The following is a 20,519-nucleotide window of genomic DNA, read 5'->3' as shown; positions in this document are numbered from 1 at the left end:
AATGCAGCTTGATTTTATTATATACTAGCAAAGATACTTGCACTTTGCACAGAACTTTGCTGTATGCTTAGCAAGTACCTGATTGTAAAGTGAAGTCCCTATTTTAACATTTGACTTTGACCTTGAAAAATAGTGTGCACCATCCCCATGTCAGGTTTGGTCATGATCAATTCAGTGATGTGAGCTGTCGGAGAGTACATGTACATAGGCTATGACCTTCACCGTAACCTTGAAAAATAGTGTGCACCATCCCTAGGTGGGGGATCATCATCATGCCAGGTTTGGTCATGATTGGCCTAATGATTTGGGGTGTAGGAGTGTGTGTGTGTATATATATATATATATATATATATATATATATATGTATACTATGACCTTGACCTTTTACCTTGAAAAATGATGTGCACCATCCCTAGGTAGGGGATCATCATCATGTCAGGTTTGGTCATGATCGAGTTGGGCTGTATGAAAGTTGTATACACACACACACACCCACACACAAACGCTACTACTTTATATATAGAGATTTATCCTATAACAAATACAAGACAGTACCTTAATAAGAACCTGGTTTTGCTTTTGTGGATATGAAGAAAGCTTTTTTTGATAATGCCTGGTGAGGTTTGTGTAAACTAGGAGCAAACGAGTGAAGTTTGTTCAGCCTATGCTCAAAAAATATATTTGGATGGCAAAGCTATTGAAGTTGTTGAAAAGTTCTGTCTTGGTGATACCATTGAAGCACAGGGTGGAGCAGGTGCTAATGTGATTGCAAGAGTTAGGAATGGATGGAGTAAGCCCGGGAAACTTCGGTCATTTCTAACCAGCAGAGCATGTCCAGTGTCAATCAAGGAAAAAAAGTCTGAAGCATGTGTATGTAGTGTGATGATGTATGGAAGTGAAACCTGACCAATGAGAGTTGAGGACATGTGTTGCATGGAGATAAATCATGAGAATCACACGTAGATGTGTAATGTAAGTTTTAAAGACAGGCTTAATTCTGACAACCTGAGAGGAAGGTTAAATATTGATGATATAGAGATGTGTGGAGAACAGGAGACTTTGATGGTATGGTTACATTGAAAGAATAATTGAGAGTTCTTGGATTAGATGAAGAATAGTTGTGGTAGCAGATTCAGCTTACAGGGAAAGGCAAAGTAAAACATGTAAGGAAGTGATAAAAATAGACTTGAGAAATAAAGATGTGGCCAGAGAAGTCAGTTTGGAAGTCAATTTCTTAAAGATGTCTAACACATGCCAGTATGTAAAACTGATGTTACCGAATATGGTCATGATACAGACACGAATGATACTGAACACACAGTTTGCCCAAATATGAAAACAAAAGGTTTCTCCATTTTTGAGGTGGGGATTGATTATTCATATTATTTGTATTGTTTGGATTATCGTTCTCATCTTGAGTGTTATTTTCACAACGTTTCGGTTTATGTAACCTCTGACCTTCTTCAAGTGTATCTTGTTGAACTCTGGAATCTTTTTGTTTAACTTGGGTATCTGCACAGAAGTTTTAGTGAAACTTTTTTATTCATAGGGTAGCATGTTCTCATTCAGTCAACCATGACTGGATAGAAATCCTAAGTAATTTGCAGTTGTATTTAGAGTGTTGCTCACACTGAGGATTGAACCTTCAACCTGCAGAAGAGTGTAAATTTACAACTGAATTTTACCAATTACTTTATCCACTATGCCACTCGTTTTGGCTGATCGTAAATCGAAAATGTGAGATGGCAAAGAAGTTGTAGATATTAGAAAGCGTTCAATGAGAACGCTATGTTCAAAATGGGTGCCACGTTTGCCTACAGTCAATCAAAAACAATGTCAACGATTCAGAGCATCATTTGCAACTGTTTCAACACAACTAAATAGTTTTTGCATTTATGTGACAATGGATGAAACATGGATGCACCGGTTTACTCCAAAGTCAAATCAGTAGTCAGCTGAGTGGACAACAGCAGGTGAAAGCCATCCAGAGTGATCAAAGATGCAAATATCAGCATTTTTGGATGTACAATGGATACCCCTTGTAAGGGCAGCTGTTCTTCTAATTATGAGGCAAGGGTTGCACAATTCTTCTGAATTGACACTGCTTGAGTCCGTGGCAAGGAGAAGTGCAGGATGACCGGAAACAATGCTGAGATAAGTGGGGAGCACATTGGCTTTTTTGTTAAAAATACATCTAGCACATCTTTCATTTTTCATAATTTTTAGAATTTATACTAATTTAGACATGACACGTAAATGCGTAATAATGTTTGGAATTCCCAAATGGTCACCCATTTTAGTATGACTATGACTAGGTTCAGCATTGCTTAACTTCGGTGATCTAATGGGGACCCGTGTGTGAATATGATTATGCCGTTTATTGATTACCAACTATTAATAACAAACCTTATATAACATTACTGTTGCATTTGAAGGAAGGCCACTGATAAAATAATGTTTTTCTTTGCTTTTCATTGTGATACTATTGTCCCCCCCCCCCATGTTAGGAATTAAAAAGAGGAAATAAGTTTATCAGCAGAACAATGGAGAGGAAGTTGTTCACCGAGGCATACAAAGGAAGCTGAATAGACGTGGGAATGATTTGGGACAAAAGGATTGGACAATGGGGGGTCAATATATTTAAAATTAGTTTACTATTAGTTTTAGGTATGGCAATGAGTTTTGCGACAGTTTACAGCAGTTAGACAATTTACGGATCATCTTGGGTTTGCGATGGTTGACTAATGTTTCCAGTTGGACACACTTGAAGGTAGATTGTAACTTGAAACAGACCATAATGAGTTAATGGCAACCAATGACAAAGACTATGTAGATGTGGACTTGAGTCCTTAGAGGACTTCCGTGATGGTGTCGCAAATGCACCCAGATCCCAACTAGCATTTATAGAATGTGTTTTCTATGCTTTCTTTTGTGTTGTTTATTTTTTTATATACTTGAGAACCTGTGCATGCTCTCTTAGCAGCTGCCAATGTGAGAGATGATGGCACAGCCAGAAAAGAAGATGAATGAGAACTTGACCACGGAAACATCATTGGGATTGGTGTTTGTTGTCGAGAGGGAGTGCACGTGGTCCCACATGATCCCCGATTAATTATTGCAATTTGTTAACTCTCTTTCTCACTAAAAAATGAAACCCTTCTGTGGTTTAAAATATAAATGAGAATTAAATGTTATCTACTGTAACAATAAAGAAGAATATTTAATGATTACCAATTTTGAAATGGTTTGCATGTTGCGCGTTCAATTTTCAGTCAAAGGAAGACTTTTTTGTGGTTAGATCTTTTTTTTATAGGAAACATTCATTTTCAAATTAGAACAACTTTTTTAAGTAGGATGAATTGAAGAAGACAGGCAGTTGAATTTTTGACAGCTAAAACAATATTAGAGTTGAGATTTGTTGTTGGTCATTGTTATGGTGGTGGTAGTGAAGAGGAGTTAAATTAATTTCCTCACGGGGTAAGAGCCACGAATAAAGAAGAAAAAAGCGCGTTTTGCATCAAAGCAGTCCACCATGTCACAAGTCAATTGCAACAACGGAAAAAATTGTTTCCGTACTCACCTTATTATCTAGATCTCTTCCCAGTAACTATTAGTTCTTTACAAACTCCGAAAGAATCCTCCAGGGGAAAGAGATTTGGCTCAAATGAAGAAGTGGTATCAGTAACTGAGGCTTATTGTGAGGCCATTACAAATTGTTTGGTGCTTGTATAGATTAGTCATCTTTTAAATGAACGCATTTCAGGTGAAAACATTATTACGCATTTACGTGTCATGTCTAAATTAGTATAAATTCTAAAAATTATGAAAAATGAAAGATGTGCTAGATGTATTTTTAACAAAAAAAACAATTTTGTTTAAAAATGGCAGACCCTTAATTTAAGTCAAGGGAGATAAGTCAGTTTGTCATATAGAATTGGTTACACAACTTTTCCATATTAAAACATTCAATAATACTCGATAATTTGAGAAATTCTATTTTTATATTTTTATTTGTAATTATTTTTCCAGTGTATCATTTTTGCAATCTTAAAAATTTATACTAATTTTGATCAAACATGTAAGTATGTAATGTTTTCACTTGTAATGCATTGGTTTAAAAGATCACCAATCTACACAAACACTGATTGTTTTTCAAAAAGAAGGTATCAAATTGTTAAAGAAGTATTGGGATCAGCCTCCTTCTATGGTGATCAACCATTATGATAAATAAAGTAGAATTTTTCCTAAAAGTTGTTTTATTAATTTAGACCTGGGAAATATTGACTGATGCATTGGTTTTATTGCATTGTATAGAATTTTCTGATGAAGACAGTGAGAAAGTAGACCATTCTCTGCTAAAGATGTAGATATTTTAAGTCTGTTATCTAAGATATGCTGTTTGGCTTTCATTATTTCTCATTTTTGCTTTGTTTTGTTTTTATTTACAGAAAGTGAAAATATTACAATTTGATGAAATAAACTTTACTATTCGGGCTCAAGGGTAAGTTCAATTTTTAAAAGTTTGTGACACTGGTGAAAATTGCATTACACAGGTGAAAATCAGTTTCGAAAAAAGTTAAAAGGAAATCTCTTTGATATACTTACCAAAATCATTCAAAAATATGTATTTGCACCAAAAATTAGGATAAATTATCAAGTAGAATTTGAATTTAAAATAAAAATCAGTTTTATTGTAATCTGTCGATTTACCATTGATATGAGCAGAACTAGCAGGGGGAGATACGTCAGTTTGTCATTTAACCAGGTAATAATGAATAGCGGATCAGCAAGATACGGTAAAACTGATTTTCATTTTTAATTAATTAAAATATAATATTTCTTAATTTTTGGCGAGGATACTTATTTTTTGCCTGCGACATAAGTATATACGTGGAATTATTATGTGGCATATAATTTTCATATGTACCTCATACTGTATAAGCAACACTTTTATTTTTTATATATAAAATATATAATTATGCTAAAGCTGACTTAATCAACATTTGTTTCTCTTAAAGATTTTTCGTATATATTTTAATCACACAATTATATTTAAATTCTTTTATTTTTTAAGAAAAGCGATTTTGTATTTGTGGATATAGGGAAAATAAATGGTCATTTTATAGAATCACTCTAGTTTCTTAATTTTTTTTTTGTGGGGGTTAAGGGATATGAGGATTTTGCTATCTGAAATGAGGATTAGTGGTAGGCTTAAGGAAATGTTTTCTTTTTAATAAGTTTTATATTATGTATGTGTGTGTGTGTGTGTGTGTGTATATATATATATATATATATATATATATATATGAAAGTGTCTGTCTGTTTACATTTCGCTACGCAATAACTCTGTCAATTTTCAGTCTACAGACTCAAAATTTGATATACAGGTTATTGAGATTTGGGAAAATCTTTGTAATCAGTTTTCGGCCAGAAATTTGGCTGTTAAGGGGTCAAAGTTCAACGATTTGACCTTTTGAGAACTCTAACAAACTCCTCTGCCAATTTTGGGTATAAACAATTGAAATTTTAGATATAGGTTCCTTGGACATGGATCTAACTTAATAACTTGATTTGAGCCCAAAACAAATTTTAAGGGGTCATAATAGGGGGCAAAGTTTTAAAAAAATTTAACCTCTGCAGTCTCTCCCAAATTACTCAGACAGTTTCTTGTCTAAACATTTGAAATTTTACATAAAGGGTATTTAGAGATAGGGCAAGCTTTTTAATCAGTTTGGGTGGAAAATTTCAGTTACCAGTATATAAATGTATGTATGTTTGACTGCCTAAAACTTTCGACAGAGGCAACGGATTTTCACAAGATCAGTATCATTTTGAAGCTCAACCCTTCAGACAACAAATACTGAAAAATTGGCTAAAAACATTAATTTCTTCACCCTCAACTGGGCACTTTTCTACTGGGAGGGGTCGCTTTTTTCGCCAATATTTTCGAAAGTTCAACGATTTGACCTTTGAAAACTCTACCAAACTCCTCTACCAATTTTGGGTCTAAACACTTGAAATTTTAGATATAGGTTACTTGGACATGGATCTAACTTTATAATTTGATTTCAGCCCAAAACAATAAATGCTATGAGGTCATAATTGGGGTCAAAGTTTTAAAAAAAATTGACCTCTGTGTTTCTACGAGATCACAGACATAAGACATGGGCAAGCTTTTTAATCCGTGTAATCGAAAAATTGCTTGCTAAGGGGTCAAAGTTCAAAAGATTTGACCTTTGCAATCTCTAGCAAACTATTAAACCAATTTTTGGTCTAAACATTTGAAATTTTACATAAAGGGTACTCAAACATGCAGCAAGCTTTTGAATCAGTTTTTGAGCGAAAATTTTGCTGCCAAGAGGTCACAGTTGAAAGAATTGACCTTTGCAGACTCTACCAAATTCCTCTGCTAATTTTGGGTCTAAACACTTGAAATTTTAGATCTAGGTTACTTGGACATGGGTCAAACATTTTAATTTGATTTGAGCCCAAACAATAAATGTCAAGGGGTCAAAATTAAGGTCAAAGTTAAAAAAAAAATTTGACCTCTGCTGTCTCTACCAACTTTTCTCTATCGTAGTTAAAGAAGCCTATTACATAGAAAGGCATTACGCTACATATGCAGACTTTTTGATATATACATGTGCACATAGGGCCCAAGCAAAGCTGAGCTGAACTGCTAGTATATATATATATATATATATATATATATAAATAAATACTAGTAGGTGGGGGAGCAAATAAATACCCTTTTCTTGGCCTTTTGGCCAAGATCAAAGTGTAGTATCTTTTCTTACTATATGCTGTACTTATGTTTGTAACTTTGTGATATAAAGTGAGGGATCACTTTTCTGGATTAATTTTATGTAAAATGATCACCCACTTTATACCCAGTCAGTCTCAAAGCCATTCAAGTCATTTTTTAAGCATTCAAGTCATTCTTAAGATCATTCAATTCATCCTTAAGTTCATTAAAGTCATTCTAAGTCATTTACTTTTTATTTATTATAGTCATTTCAGCCCATATTTTGGTCATTTTAGTTTATCTTTAAGAATTCCATGTCAATCCTACATTCACGCATTCATTACACGAGAGCACGCGACTAATGGCTATCGGCCTTGTTAATATGAATATCAGTACACACACAAAAAAGCAAATTTATAGGAGTATAGATATATATATTTGTACATATCTATCTTTATATACATGTTTTTGGTGTATATATATATATATGCATACATATTTTTTTATATATATATATATATATATATGTGTGTGTTTATATACACACACACGTTTTTGGTGTGTGTGTGTGTATATAGATACACACACATACACACTTGTAATGTGTGCTATTCATTATCAGGCTTTTTCAGAAGTTTCCTAAACCTAATTAAAGACAGAAGTAATTCTATGAAATTGCTTCAACACCAAGCAATAAAAGTTACACTACTTTTGACTGAAGGGAATAATGTATTTTATTTATTTTATCTTTTTTAATCAATTTCCTATTAATGTGTAATCACTAGCGCTATGACACCAGCATATTCTTTTCCTTGTTTTGATTCTCAGGTATATATTCATTGATATCTTATATGTTTTTATGTAGAGTGATGTGATCCTCGGTTGATTGTGTCTAACTGTGTCGGATATATACTCGAGAATCAAAGCAATGAAAAGAATTTGCTCTTGTCATAGCCCAAGTAATCACACGAAAAGAACAAACAAAATCTCATCTTTATTTTTCTGTTTACGGATTGCGGACTAAGAGTAAACATATATATTTGTGTATCATTGGTCTTGATATTTCCTGGGTTGAAATATAAATACATTTGTTTAAAAAAATATGTCAGCATGAATATAGGCGCTTGTGTAGAATAGTGATGCTTTAAACCAACACATTTTAGGTGAAAATATTATTGTGATGTCGAAATTAGTGTAATTATCAAACATTGTGAATAATGATCCAGAAGTGTGAGTATTTTTAACAACAACAAAAAAAACAAAACAGCCACAATTATGCTCCTGACGAATTGGAATTATTGTCAAAATGATTGATTGCAGTTACCTCCCCTAGATCTTGTGAACTCCTCAAATCCAGGTAGGTAGAAGAATAACTTATCTTGCCTTTGGTAACATTAATTTGTTATATATTCGAATTTTTGACCCCTTTTTGTTGATTTATTGGCTTATGTGCTAAATCCCCAAAACATTGACATAATAGAGTTACCAGGCAGCAAATGCTGCCTAAAACCTAAACATTTTTATAAATAAAAATTTGAGAAAGACGAAATTTGATAAAACATTTTTATACAAGAAATAAGAATATAAAAGTTATTTTCATGTTGGTAAATGTTCATAGTGTAAACATGTGTTTGTGTAAAGAAATTGAATGAATATTAGTCCCAAGCCAATGTTTTCATAGTGAATATATAATATGCATATGTAAGTATTTGTTGAAAAGACTTGGTCTGCCATATAAAACTAAAACAACCAAACCAATTCATTTCTTTCTTTCTTTTTTTTTTTTCTTTTTTTTTTTTAATGATGAATATTGTTCCATGCTTTTTAATAAAATTTACCTACCTATGGAACTCTGTTCCGTCTGCCTTCTTCCGTCCTGACTACAACTTGGACGTCTTCAAGTCTAATGTAAACAAATTCCTGATGAACCGTCCCATTAAGTAGACACTTTAAATATTCACACTAACGTACTGTACTTACAATAACCCTTATCCCTGAGTGGCTTCCGGGCCTTGATAAGTGGTGACCACCTTGTAAAAAAAAAACCCAAAAAAACAAATGATAAAACTCTATAGATAAACTTGATAAATTCTATATTTACTTGTAATTATTTTTCTACTGGATCACTAAGTGCTACATGACACATAACAATGTTTTTACCTGAAATGCGTAAGTTTGAAACATCACTATTCTACACCAGCACACATATATATATATATGCACAAATGTCTATATATTTATATATATGCACAAATGTCTATATATTTATATATATGCACAAATGTCTATATATTTATATATATGCACAAATGTCTATATATTTATATATACGCACAAATGTCTATATATTTATTTAATCTACTTATTACAGATTTGGAGAAGAGTTTGATTTAGATAAACATCCACAAGTAAGTAACACCTATTTTTATACAAGAAATTAAATTTGTTCATTTATATTTTCTTTATATTATTCTTTCTCCATTAATGCAATGAAGACTTTACTGTATTATATATGTACAAATTAAGTTTAAATACAAGTTTTTTGAAAGAGAAAAGATTTTAAAAAGGTTAACGGTGAAATTATGATCATATGCTATGATAACCACGTGTATTCCAGCTGATCGCCCATTCAATCATTCTGTGCTAATTCTGGCCGAGTTATTCCAGCTTCCTCCAAAGGAAGAAGTTTACAGGGAATATGAAATTCACAAGTGTTTCCCAGTCGCATGTATGTTCCTGTCATGGGATATACAGCACCTAGCATTCTCAAATGGTGACCCATCTGATACTGACCAGGCCTCGTGTCACTTAACTTTGATGATCTAACGAGAACCAGTGTTTCAACGTGATTATGCCGTTTTGTAGCCATGCTGTATTGAAAAAATTTCACAAAACTTTGGAGTCGATAGAACTTCGTCAAAGATTTGTATAATCGGTCAGGTGGCAATCCAAAAATAAGAGAAGCTCGCTATTAATAATAAGTGTTTATTGAACCAACAGTGTGACAAAAAAAAAAAAAAAATAGATTTGGGAATCTTAAGTAGGACCACTCCTGGAGTAAATATGATATTATGGTGATTTCAGTGACAAGTATGATCACATAGACCCCCACCCTCCATCCCCTCCACAGTGGGCTGGGAGAGTGAAATATTGGAAATAAGTCAATATCGCGGGTAAAAATAATCCCCTGATAGTGGTTGAGGGCTCATTGGAAGAGTATTACATAACAGAAAGAAATGACTTGTTCAATGTACTTATTAATGATAGATTTCTGGATTTTAAGGACGAAGGTCAAAACAAAATCTAGGTAGGTGACAGATAGAAACAAGTAATGTAGTATTGTGCCAACACACAAGCTTGAAAATTGGCAACTTCATTTCCAAATTCTTATCAACATTATTATCTGACTTTATAAAATAAACCATGTTCAATTATTAAGACAACATACAAAATATCATATCATCACCTCGGCCACATAGGTTCTCAAACAGAACATCGTCATTGCTCAGAAACTCAGAAACTGAGTGGGCTTTCTTGCAGTACTGTGTAGAATGACCATATAATCCATACTCGCTGCAATGTTTGCAGAATGGGTGAACTTGCAGTTGGATGTTGTTCACTTTAGCATCTGAACCTAACCACAGTTGATTTATCATGTCTTCCAAATTGTCAGCTTGAGAGGTTTTGCGAGCGAACTTGAAGCATATGGAGCAAAGAATTTTGTTGTTGGCATCCAAATCAGATTCGTCAAATCACTTCAACCCATGACCATTGTTCATTTCGATGAGTTCCCAAGGGTGGGCGAGTAGTTTGTGTAAAGTCAGTGGAACATTAATTCACATCACATCCACTGGCTGAGGTGATTTCTTCTTTGATCGAGTAGGGAAACTTTCTAAATACAATAGGTAAAGAGTGGTGCAAACTTTCTTGGACCTTGATGTTCTCCGACAATGAAAACAACTGCAGGATGATTGAGATATTACCCAATCTGCATCATGACTAGGGCTGTGACAACAGAATATTCTTTTCATTGTTTTGACTCTCAAATATATATCCAACACAGTCGATCAACCGAGAACCACATCAGTGTGTATAAAAACGTATAAGATATTAACGGATATATACTCAAAAGTCAAAACAATGAAAAGAATATGCTGTTGTCACAGCCCTAGTTATGACACCTTGATATCAGTCAGGTAAGATTTGAATGACAATGTCTCTGCCACCATGATGCAAGATGCAACGGCGATGTTACCAGTTGGTGACGTTCCTCCTTTACTTACAATCTGAGAAGCCCTAATACCTCCTCCGTTTTTTTTTTATCTCCTTTTTGGCAGCCACAATAAATTGATCGTATTAGGATGCATCAGATTCCATCCATTCAAACATTCATTTTGCCTTCAGATGAACTGTGATCTTCATGTAATGTTCGAATGTTCAAAGCAGTGCATAAAGAACCTGAACCAAGATGACTCCATGGTTTGGTATTGGCTTGTTCGTCAAACCTTTCCGTGTATCGTAGTCGTTTTGATGTTTGAGGACGACACTATCATCATTGACCACTTCCTTGAACAGGGCATGTAGATCAGTGACAGTTCTCATGATTTAAAAGCCTGCTTGCACAACATCTGGATTGTGACAGTCAGCTCTGGAGTGGTCGCACAGGTCACAGTATGCCCCACCAAGACCCAAATACATATTTGCAGCCTTCATATCCATCATGTGTGACGATACATTCATTTTCATCGACACTGCCTTCTCCCCAACCATGCTTATGAATCCATCATTTTTCATACTGTTGATGTCCTCATCAAACACTTGAAGCGATTGGAGCGTTTCTGTCAACTCCTTCCCCAACTGCAGCACTAAAGGTCGATGTGTCAGGGCACTGTTGGGCAACTTCTGGGTCCATTTGGCTTCACCACAGTCTGAATTCAGTGACAGTGAACAAAACAGACAGACATTATGATGTTGTTTCCATGATCCTCTGCGCTGTGATCTGCACAGATTCCACATACTTCATCTGAACACTTTCGTGTGGATCAGGTAATAACTATGGCTTTGGAGAGATACAAGTTTGGTTTTCCTGAGGAAAATGGATCCAGGGTGAAAGAATGTGGTGTTCTTGTTGTTTGAGAATTTTCCTGAGTTTGATGTTGGTATCTCGTTCCAGCTGACAGTCTACCATGATGGCCATTGCTGTATCAATAGTAACTGTTGACAAACTAGGTTTTGATGTTAAGGAAGAAGCTAGTCATTACCATACACTGTGTCCAAATTCGCGAGCACTCTTTTCCTTATATTACTGGAGGAGCAATGCAAGAATTTGCAACAAGGTTTCATTATTATCTTCTTTCTGGTATATGTTCTTTTGCTGCTGCATTTGATATTCAACTTTTTTACAGACCGTCTTGTGGAAATATTTATATACTACATTGTATAGTCGCTGTCCTCAAGTAGAACCTTTGACTGGATGTCAGGTGACTCGCACTCTTTACTTCTATGTGACTCGCACTCTGTAAATGTTATCATTGCTGAGATCACTCATTTTCTTAAAAACATTGGTCATCAAGCCTTGATCTTGATAGCCATTACAATACTATTATTATAGTGAAGGAATCCCTTTTTTAGCCAGTCTGTAGAGCCTTCCATATCTATATAGTCCCGGGTTAATTCATCTAGAAAATACTCGACATGCTGTTGATGCACTTGATTGTATCAAAGGATAAGGTACTCTTGTATAATTTGACCTGAATTCTTGTGAATTCTTGGCAAGGATGGATCGGGCGAGACTGGCAGTCATTGGTGTCAGCTAAACGTCATAACAGACACAGACTAATGAAAAAACAAAATAAACCGAAAAAAAAAAAAATGCAAATAATCAAAAATAAAAAAAAACAAACCTACCTTGAAAAATGAAAATATGTTTATTTTATTTTAATATTTAATTATTTTTTTTTATTTATTTATTTATTTTTTTTTTTGATAAAAAATTTATCAGCAGAAAGTTTTATTTATTTATTTATTTTTTTTTGATAAAAAATTTATCAGCAGAAAGTTTTTTTTTTTTTTTTTTTTTCCCAAAAAAAATATTTTAACCATATAATTGTTAGGTGTAAGTACAAGTTTTTTTTTGTTTTCTTTTTTTATTTTCAACACTTTTTGTTCAGTTAAGTTTTTTTTGGGGGGTGGGGGTCCACAAAAATTAAAAACATTTTTTTTTTTTTTTTTCAAAGAAAACTTAAGATTTTTCTTTTTTTTCTGGTTGTTAATTGCTGGCGGAAGAACTTTCTTGAGGATATTTCCTTACGATTTTTTTTACTTCGGTCGACTGTTTTACGGCAAAGATGAAGGAGATGGGGTAGAGGAAATATTTTTTAGGGTTGCCATTTTGAACACCCATAAATAAATGATTTTTACTATCGTTGGAATCTCCAACTTGGCTCGCACAAAAAGAAAAAAAAACATCCTGTGCACAAGGATATCCATTGTCTGCACTGTCCATTTGTACATCTCCAGGAGAAACCATCCTTAACACACAATCTTTTAATTGTTGCACCTCATTTTTTGGGACAGCAATTTCTTCTGACAATATGAGATTGTCTGCACCGGTGCTTACATTTCTTTTTCTAACATGCATAGGTTTATTTCCTTGCCTGTCATTTTTCTGTTTGGCGAGTTTGAAAATATATTTGTCAGTTTTTTTTTTATGTTGTCTGCTTCCATTTAGATAGTGCTTTCTCATTGGCTAATCAAACTCCTAGAAAATGAATTACAAAAAAGAAAATAAATAACTAATCAGAAAATAAAAAGCCTTCCCCCCTTTAATATTATCTTAAAAATTATTAAAAATATGACAGAAAAAAAAATTAAACAAATAAAATAAAAAGTCGAGTTAGGGTTTCAACATTTGAACAACGCTTGGCTGACACTGATGATCGATAGTCTTGCCTAATCCATACTTGACGGGAATTCACGAAAATTTGGGTCAAATTATGCAAGAGTACCAAAGGATAAGAACTAAAATCAGTCAGATCACAAAATAAGCTGCCATTTTTTTTTTTTGTGTATAACTTCAGTTTCGTTTTATTTTTAAATTTGATATTTTTTTTTTTTTTTTAATTTTCTATTTTATTTTTTGGTGCTTATTTACATTGGTGATCTTTTAAACCAACGCATTTCAGGTGAAAACATTATTACATACTTACACGTTATGTTGAAAAAATTTCCAAAAATTACAAAAAATGATCCAGTAAAAAAAAAAAAAATTACAAGTAAAAATAGAAGTTACTGAATTATTGAGTTTTATGGTATATTTTAATGTGGAACAGTTGTGGGATCAATTTTATATAACAAACTGACTTATCTCCCTTAATTAACTTAAAGGTCTCCTATTTTTAAATGGAATGTAATTGTGGATATTTATTTTTTTATTTTTTTTTTTTGTTAAAAATACATCTAGCACATCTGGATTATTTTTTTTTTAGAATTTCTATTGATTTTAATATTATTTATATATTAATAATTAATATGTATGTATATATGATGTAATAATGTTTTCACCTGAAATACGTTGGGTTAAAAGATCACTAATATAAACAAGCATTCTTTCTTCATTTGTCTTTTTGAAACTGGATCACGTCTACGATATTTTCACCGATTCAATTCACAAAGATAGTTACTTTTATATTAAAGATAAAATAATTTTCTGTAGATATAAGAAATTTGACGATAATGTTCTTCTCTTTCCAGGGAACCGAAGTAAAAGCAATCACCTATTCTAACATGCAAGTTTATGACAAGAAAAGTACACATGACCTTTTCGTCATTATAGACATTTGAAATGCGGTCGAATAAATAATAATAAAAAACTTTGTTAAATAATATCTGCGTGTATTTATTGGAATCTGCTGCAGTTTCATTCGGATGTTAATTCAATCATGAATCAAATATGCAAATATAAAAAAATCTTTTGGCAAAATGTGTTTTATTTTTTATTTACTTTTTTAAAAATGGATTAAATTTGTAAAATATTTTTATTTGCTTTGTGTTATTTTTAATGAATTTTACAATTGTTTTACATGTTTATTTATTTATTTTTTGTTTTTAAATTTTTTTTTCCTTCAATCACTTACTTGATTATCTTGAATATTGCAGAATATGCATTTTGAACATTTTTTTTTTATTTTTTACAATCCTAACTGTGTGTTCATCATTGAAACTGAATATACTAACCCAAGATTCTCTGTGCAGCAATAATTTTCCGTTTTTTTTTGTTTTTTTTTCTCAAGAACTTTTAATTAATTCTTAGTGCAGTGTGATAAGTTTCACTGCTTTTTTTTGTTTTTTTAATGGATTTTCAATACAATGCAAAAACGAACTAGTGAAGATTAATTTTTTTTATATTTTGAAAATAGTAACTGAAACAAAATTGTATTACAAGCTATTTCGGTTGTGATTTGATTTGAAGCTAATACTGAAATTTAGGAGTGTGTAATCAAGTCAAAGTTGAGGTTGTGTGAATAAAATGTGATCCCAATGTATTTTACAGGCAATGCATTTGCAGTCTACCAGCAATTAATTGAGTAAACAACCGGGATCTACTTCTGTACACTTTTGTTCTAAATGTACATTTTCAGCTTTTGACCTGAGCAAGAACAATATCTGTGGTATTTTATTTACAATGTCTCTGAAGCCAGTGTGTAAAAAAAATAAAAATAAATAAATAAATGGACATCAGAACAATGTTCATTCGATACAATGGACATTGTTTTGTTTGGTGCAACAGACAGATTTTTGGACTCTCAATTTTGGGAGCAAAATGCACCACTTTTCAAGTGAGGAGTGATTAGCTATGTTTATTGAGATTGTTTGGAAAAAGAATTAGGAGAGGACGGGTAGGTGTTGGCTTTTTCCCTGGACAAAGTGTAAAATTGCTGCTAACTGTAAGAATAGATGAGCCTGGAATATGCTGCCAAACACTAGTCAATAATGGGTACTCCTGTATCTTGTTCAGCCCCCCAAAAAAGTGTGCTGGACATGGCTAAATCAGACTTGATGTGGGTATTGTTTTTTGAGGCACAAGCTACTACTGAGCAAGGTTAGGATTTAGTCTGAACACAGCACCACAAGTAATGGTATCTATGATGGAAACAGAGGATAACCATCAAAGAAAGCTTGGATATCTACCAGTGTTCAGCTGGTTGTGAGTAGCAGTTGCTGTCATCAAGTGATATAATGACTTGAAAAAAAAAAAATTGGCCTGTCTTCTGCAAAATTGAACCAGCACTTATTACAAGCTATTTCGGCTATGTGATGGCTGGTAGACTTTACTTGAAGAGTTAAGAAACAGTAGCTGGGAGCAATGAAAAGGGATACAGAGACTGTGTTGATATCTAATTACCAATGATGATAGTCAAAACCAGGATGAGCATTAAAATTGCTAGTAAAATGCTCAGCAAAGGCTCTTTTGTACTAAAGGTACTTTGCTGAGGGGGGGAGTTATGCTAGTTAGATTAAATCAAAACAAGACAGATAGGATTACTAGTTTTTTGCAGAAGTAGAATGGATACAGAGCCTGTGTTGTTGCAGATCTGCACCACCACCAGATGCAGCATAGAACCGAATTAAATGTGGCAAATCCACTCACACAGTGACCATCCTGGAGTGAAACAAACAAATTTTGTCAGGAAGATCATCTCTTCAATGATGAAAAGGACTGAAATCATCAATTGAGCACTGACAAAACTGCTAGTTTATATGGCACCAAATTGGAATTTAGCAATTTGAAACCCAGCCAATCCATCATTAAATAGATTGGAAGAGTTGAGCTTGTGTGCACAATAGAACAATGTACTTTGTAAGCTGGATCATTTCTTGGATATGACAAGGGCTGTGAAATCTACAATTGAGCGTTGGTGAAACTGTCTATTGACTTGGCACCAATTTTATAGCAAAGGGCGGTTAATGTTTGTAGTTTTCACATTCAAGGATTTTCCTGAAGATTTCAGCCATTTTCATTATTGCATTATCTCAGGTTTTTCCCTGATTCCAATATCTCCCATTCTTTTTACAAAATTTTCCGAGATTGTTCCTAGTGCTCTTACAATTATTCCTGTTATTTTGACTTTCTTCATCTTCCATATCTCTTTCAGTTCGTTGGCAAGTTCCGTGTATTTGCTTCACTTCTCCCTCCCCTTGATAATCACTCTATAGTCTGCTGGGATGTCGAAATTTACAATATGCTAGGATTTTTTTCCTTTTTGTTAACTATGATGACATTCGATTTCCTTGCTTGGATGGGTTTATCCATTTATATGTCCATATTTCATAGGATTTTATGATTTCCGTTTTCAAGTACTGCTACCGGTTTGTGCTTGATTGGGCGTTAAAGACGCAGTTGTTTGCATAGTTCCCAGTGTACTGCCTTCCCAATCTGGTCGTGTCTATTGCTATATTCTTTTTGGGCAAATTTGCTGTGTTCACTTATTATGTGGTTTATTGTTTCGTCCCTTTGTCCACTTAACTTACAATTATATGGTTTCAATTTTCTTGGTTCCATGTGGTGTTCTATTTTTTGTTGCAGTTTCTATATATTTGGTTAGCGTTTGTAGCTCATGTCTATTAGCCTCTGCATTCAAGGGATTTCCTTAATATTTCAGCTGTCATTTTCATTATTGCAATCCGTTGTATCTTCTCACCCATTCCCCTAATTCCAATCTCACTTATCTGAAAGTTTTCTGAGATTGTCCCTAGTGTTCCTACTATTATTGGTGTTATCTTGACTTTATGTTCCATATCCCTTTCAGCTCTCTGGCCAGTTGATTCACTCCTCTGTCTCCTTTGTGGTCTGCTGGATTGGCAAAATTTACAACCTGGTGGGACTTTTCATGCTTATTAACTATTATGACATCCATCGCCTAGCTTGGATAGGTTTATCTGTTTGTAGGTCCATACCCTATAGGATTTTGTGACTTCTGTTTTCAAATACTGTTACTGGTTTGTGCTTATATCATTTGGTTGGATGTTCAAGATGCAGTTATCAGCATAGTTCCCAGTGTACTGCCTTCCCAACCTAGTCATGTCTATTCTTATATTTTTGGGGGGCTAATTTGCTGCATTCAAGATTAAGGAGTGAAAGCACTTGCCAGACCTCCACTGGATTAGTCCAGACTGGACTGGGACGTTGGGGAGGCTTATTGCCACCCAAATTCCAGTGAAGACTGATCTTTGTCAGTGAGCATTCTTCGATGATGACCTGTGTGAGAACTTCTAGTGAGTGAATATTTTATCATTTTTATCATTATTATTTCACTCACTAGAAGTTCTCACACAGGTCATCATCGAAGAATGCTCACAAACAAAAATCGGTGGTGTTCCCTGGAGTCTGGGTGACAAGAAGTCTCCCCAGATTTCCAGTAATTTTCATCTCTTTCGACATCTTTTGCAAATAAATCTGTGCCATTGCAACAGTCGCTTGCTGTTGATTTCTCTCTGACAATGACCATTAGTCTTCAATGGAATTTGAATGGTAACAAGCCTCCCCAACGTCCCAGTCCCCTCTGCACTAATCCAGTGGAGGTCTGGAAGTGCTTTCACTCCTTGAGCTTTCCATCTTCCTTGATTCTTCGACTATTTAGTGTAGCGCCAGTCGATGCTGAGACTATAAATTTTTAGGGGGTGAGAACAGAAATATGGGTAGGGGAGGTGAGGGATATGAAGGGGAGGTAGTAGTCAGTCTATAACTTCGCAGCTTGTTTTCTGGATTTGATTTGATTTTTGTTTTACTTCTTTTGCATTTTCTATATACGTGGTTGGCAATTGTCATTCTTATAGATTAAGTTCTGCATTCAAGGATTTTCTTTAAGATTATTATTTATTCATTACTAGTCTGGGTGCCCGGGTGTTTGGAGGTGTGTGTGTGTTGAACAAAAAAAAAATGGTAGTAGGCAGACAGGCAGGCTCAAACCTGTACCACAAAGGAGGAAAAGAATATGAAAAAAAAAAGTGACGTCTTTGCTATCTATCGCCAAAGCGAAAGTACGAAGTTAAGACTAGTCAGTCGAAAAGAGGTAATGACTTTCGAAAATATCGGCGAAAAAAGCGACCCCTCTTTCTAGAAAAATGCCCAGTTGAGGGTGAAGGAATTAATAATTTTAGCCATTTTTTTTATATTTGTTGTCCGAAGGATCGAGCTTCAAAACGATACCGAGTTTGTGAAAATCTGTTGCCTCTGTCGAAAGTTTTAGGCAGGCATGCAAACATACATACATAAATACATTTAAACAGACGAGTGAAATTTATATAATTGATTATTATTATTATTTCTGACGTTCTAAAGGAAAAAAGCTCATATGTCGATAACATTTTTAATTAAAGTGGGAATTTCTTTCCAAATGTATTGTGTGGGTTTCTTTCCAACATAAGCCACTCTCATGTTTTTTTTATTTTTTTTTTTTTATTTCGGTAAGATAGAACTGAACTATTGAAAGTTGAAAACTAAAAAAAAAACAAAAAAAAAAAAAAAAAACGCGAGTCATTTCTAATGACCCAAAGAAAAAAACAACCACAAACTTGACTTTACTTTTTATTTTCTTTCTTTAATTTTCTTTCCTTTGATTACTGGAGAGAGAGGTTTGAGGGATAAATAAAAAATGACATCAGATATAAGGTGTGGGGAGACAGCTAGTAACCGGATGTTAAGAACATCAAGGACGTTAAATAATAAAAAATAAAGAACACTTTCCAAACTTGAAAATAAAAAACAAAAAGAGGAAAGAAGAAAGGAAAAAAAACGTATAAATCGGTATATGAAGCAGTGAGGGAAAAAAGACAAAGAACATTCTATGGAATTAGATTTGCCGTTTCCTTTTCCCTCTTTCGTTGGGTATTTTTTGTATTTGCCAACTTTTGTGTGATGGGACGGATATACATGTACAAATAAACATACACTGTGTATAAGCATAATCACGTTGACACAAGGGTTCTTGCTAAATCACTAAAGTAAGCAATGGTGAGCCTGGTCAGTACCAGATGGGTGACCATTTGGTAATACTAGGCACTGTATGCAGAAGGACATTGACACCTTCCTGCAAGAACTGCAAAAAGCTAATATTGTCATCTCTCCTGATAGGGGTATACAAGTGATTGGGGACTGCTTGTGAATTTAATATTCCCACTTTGGAGGAACGTAGTTCAACCCACCTATGGCGAGTACTGCTTCAGCTTTTTCTATAGAAGTAGAGGATAAGCTATGAACTGTTCTCATGATTTGAATCTTCATACATAAAATTAACAGAAAAATAGTCTATTGTTTCGAACTTTGTATTTAAAAGAAAGTTTTCAGTCTATACTTATAGTAAAGAACTGCATTTAATAACTTCTTTCTAATAAATGGTCACCACTTATCAAGACCAAATGCCACTCAAGGACAAGGCTTAATGAGATGTGTTGTGTTTCCGTAAAGGCCTTGAAGAAAAAGGCAACGCAGTAGCTAGGAGGAACAAAGTATATTGAACAGAAAAGCAAATGCAACAGATGGAGAGTGTAGATATACGTCAGTACGACTTCTATATGTACAAGACTCGAACGCAATCACTGAGAGATATTTTCTGGTCTTTATATTCAGCGGAAGAGTTCATTATTGCCTGTAAAGTCGAGCACTACAAGATGGAATGATTGTAAGTGCACAGTTCAAATACTTGTGGGGGACGGTTCATGATAGAAATCTGTTTACATTTGATTTAAAGATGACCAAGTTGTAATCTGTGGGAAA

At 33.9% G+C, this 20,519-nt stretch overlaps 1 protein-coding gene and 1 pseudogene across 2 annotated transcripts in view; both read left to right on the top strand.

Annotated features, from left to right (window-relative positions):
* Positions 1–14,780, top strand: part of LOC145293978 (protein archease-like) — a 43,350-nt gene extending 28,570 nt beyond the window's left edge. For both annotated transcript variants that reach the window (XM_080140863.1, XM_080140862.1), the window contains 3 exons: positions 4,449–4,501; positions 9,117–9,153; positions 14,498–14,780. In XM_080140863.1, the coding sequence (XP_079996989.1) occupies positions 4,449–4,501; positions 9,117–9,153; positions 14,498–14,587 (180 nt within the window). In that variant the 3' untranslated portion in view covers positions 14,588–14,780. The remainder of the gene's footprint in view (positions 1–4,448; positions 4,502–9,116; positions 9,154–14,497) is intronic.
* On the top strand, positions 6,747–6,884 carry LOC145294369 (U2 spliceosomal RNA; annotated as a pseudogene).
* Positions 14,781–20,519: the final 5,739 nt, after the last annotated feature.

Source organism: Euprymna scolopes, chromosome 15, assembly GCF_053919585.1.
Source record: "Euprymna scolopes isolate OS-2025 chromosome 15, ASM5391958v1, whole genome shotgun sequence".
Lineage (NCBI taxonomy): Eukaryota > Metazoa > Mollusca > Cephalopoda > Sepiida > Sepiolidae > Euprymna > Euprymna scolopes.
The sequence above is the reverse complement of the archived record's forward strand: the minus strand, read 5'-3'. Positions and strand labels throughout refer to the sequence as shown.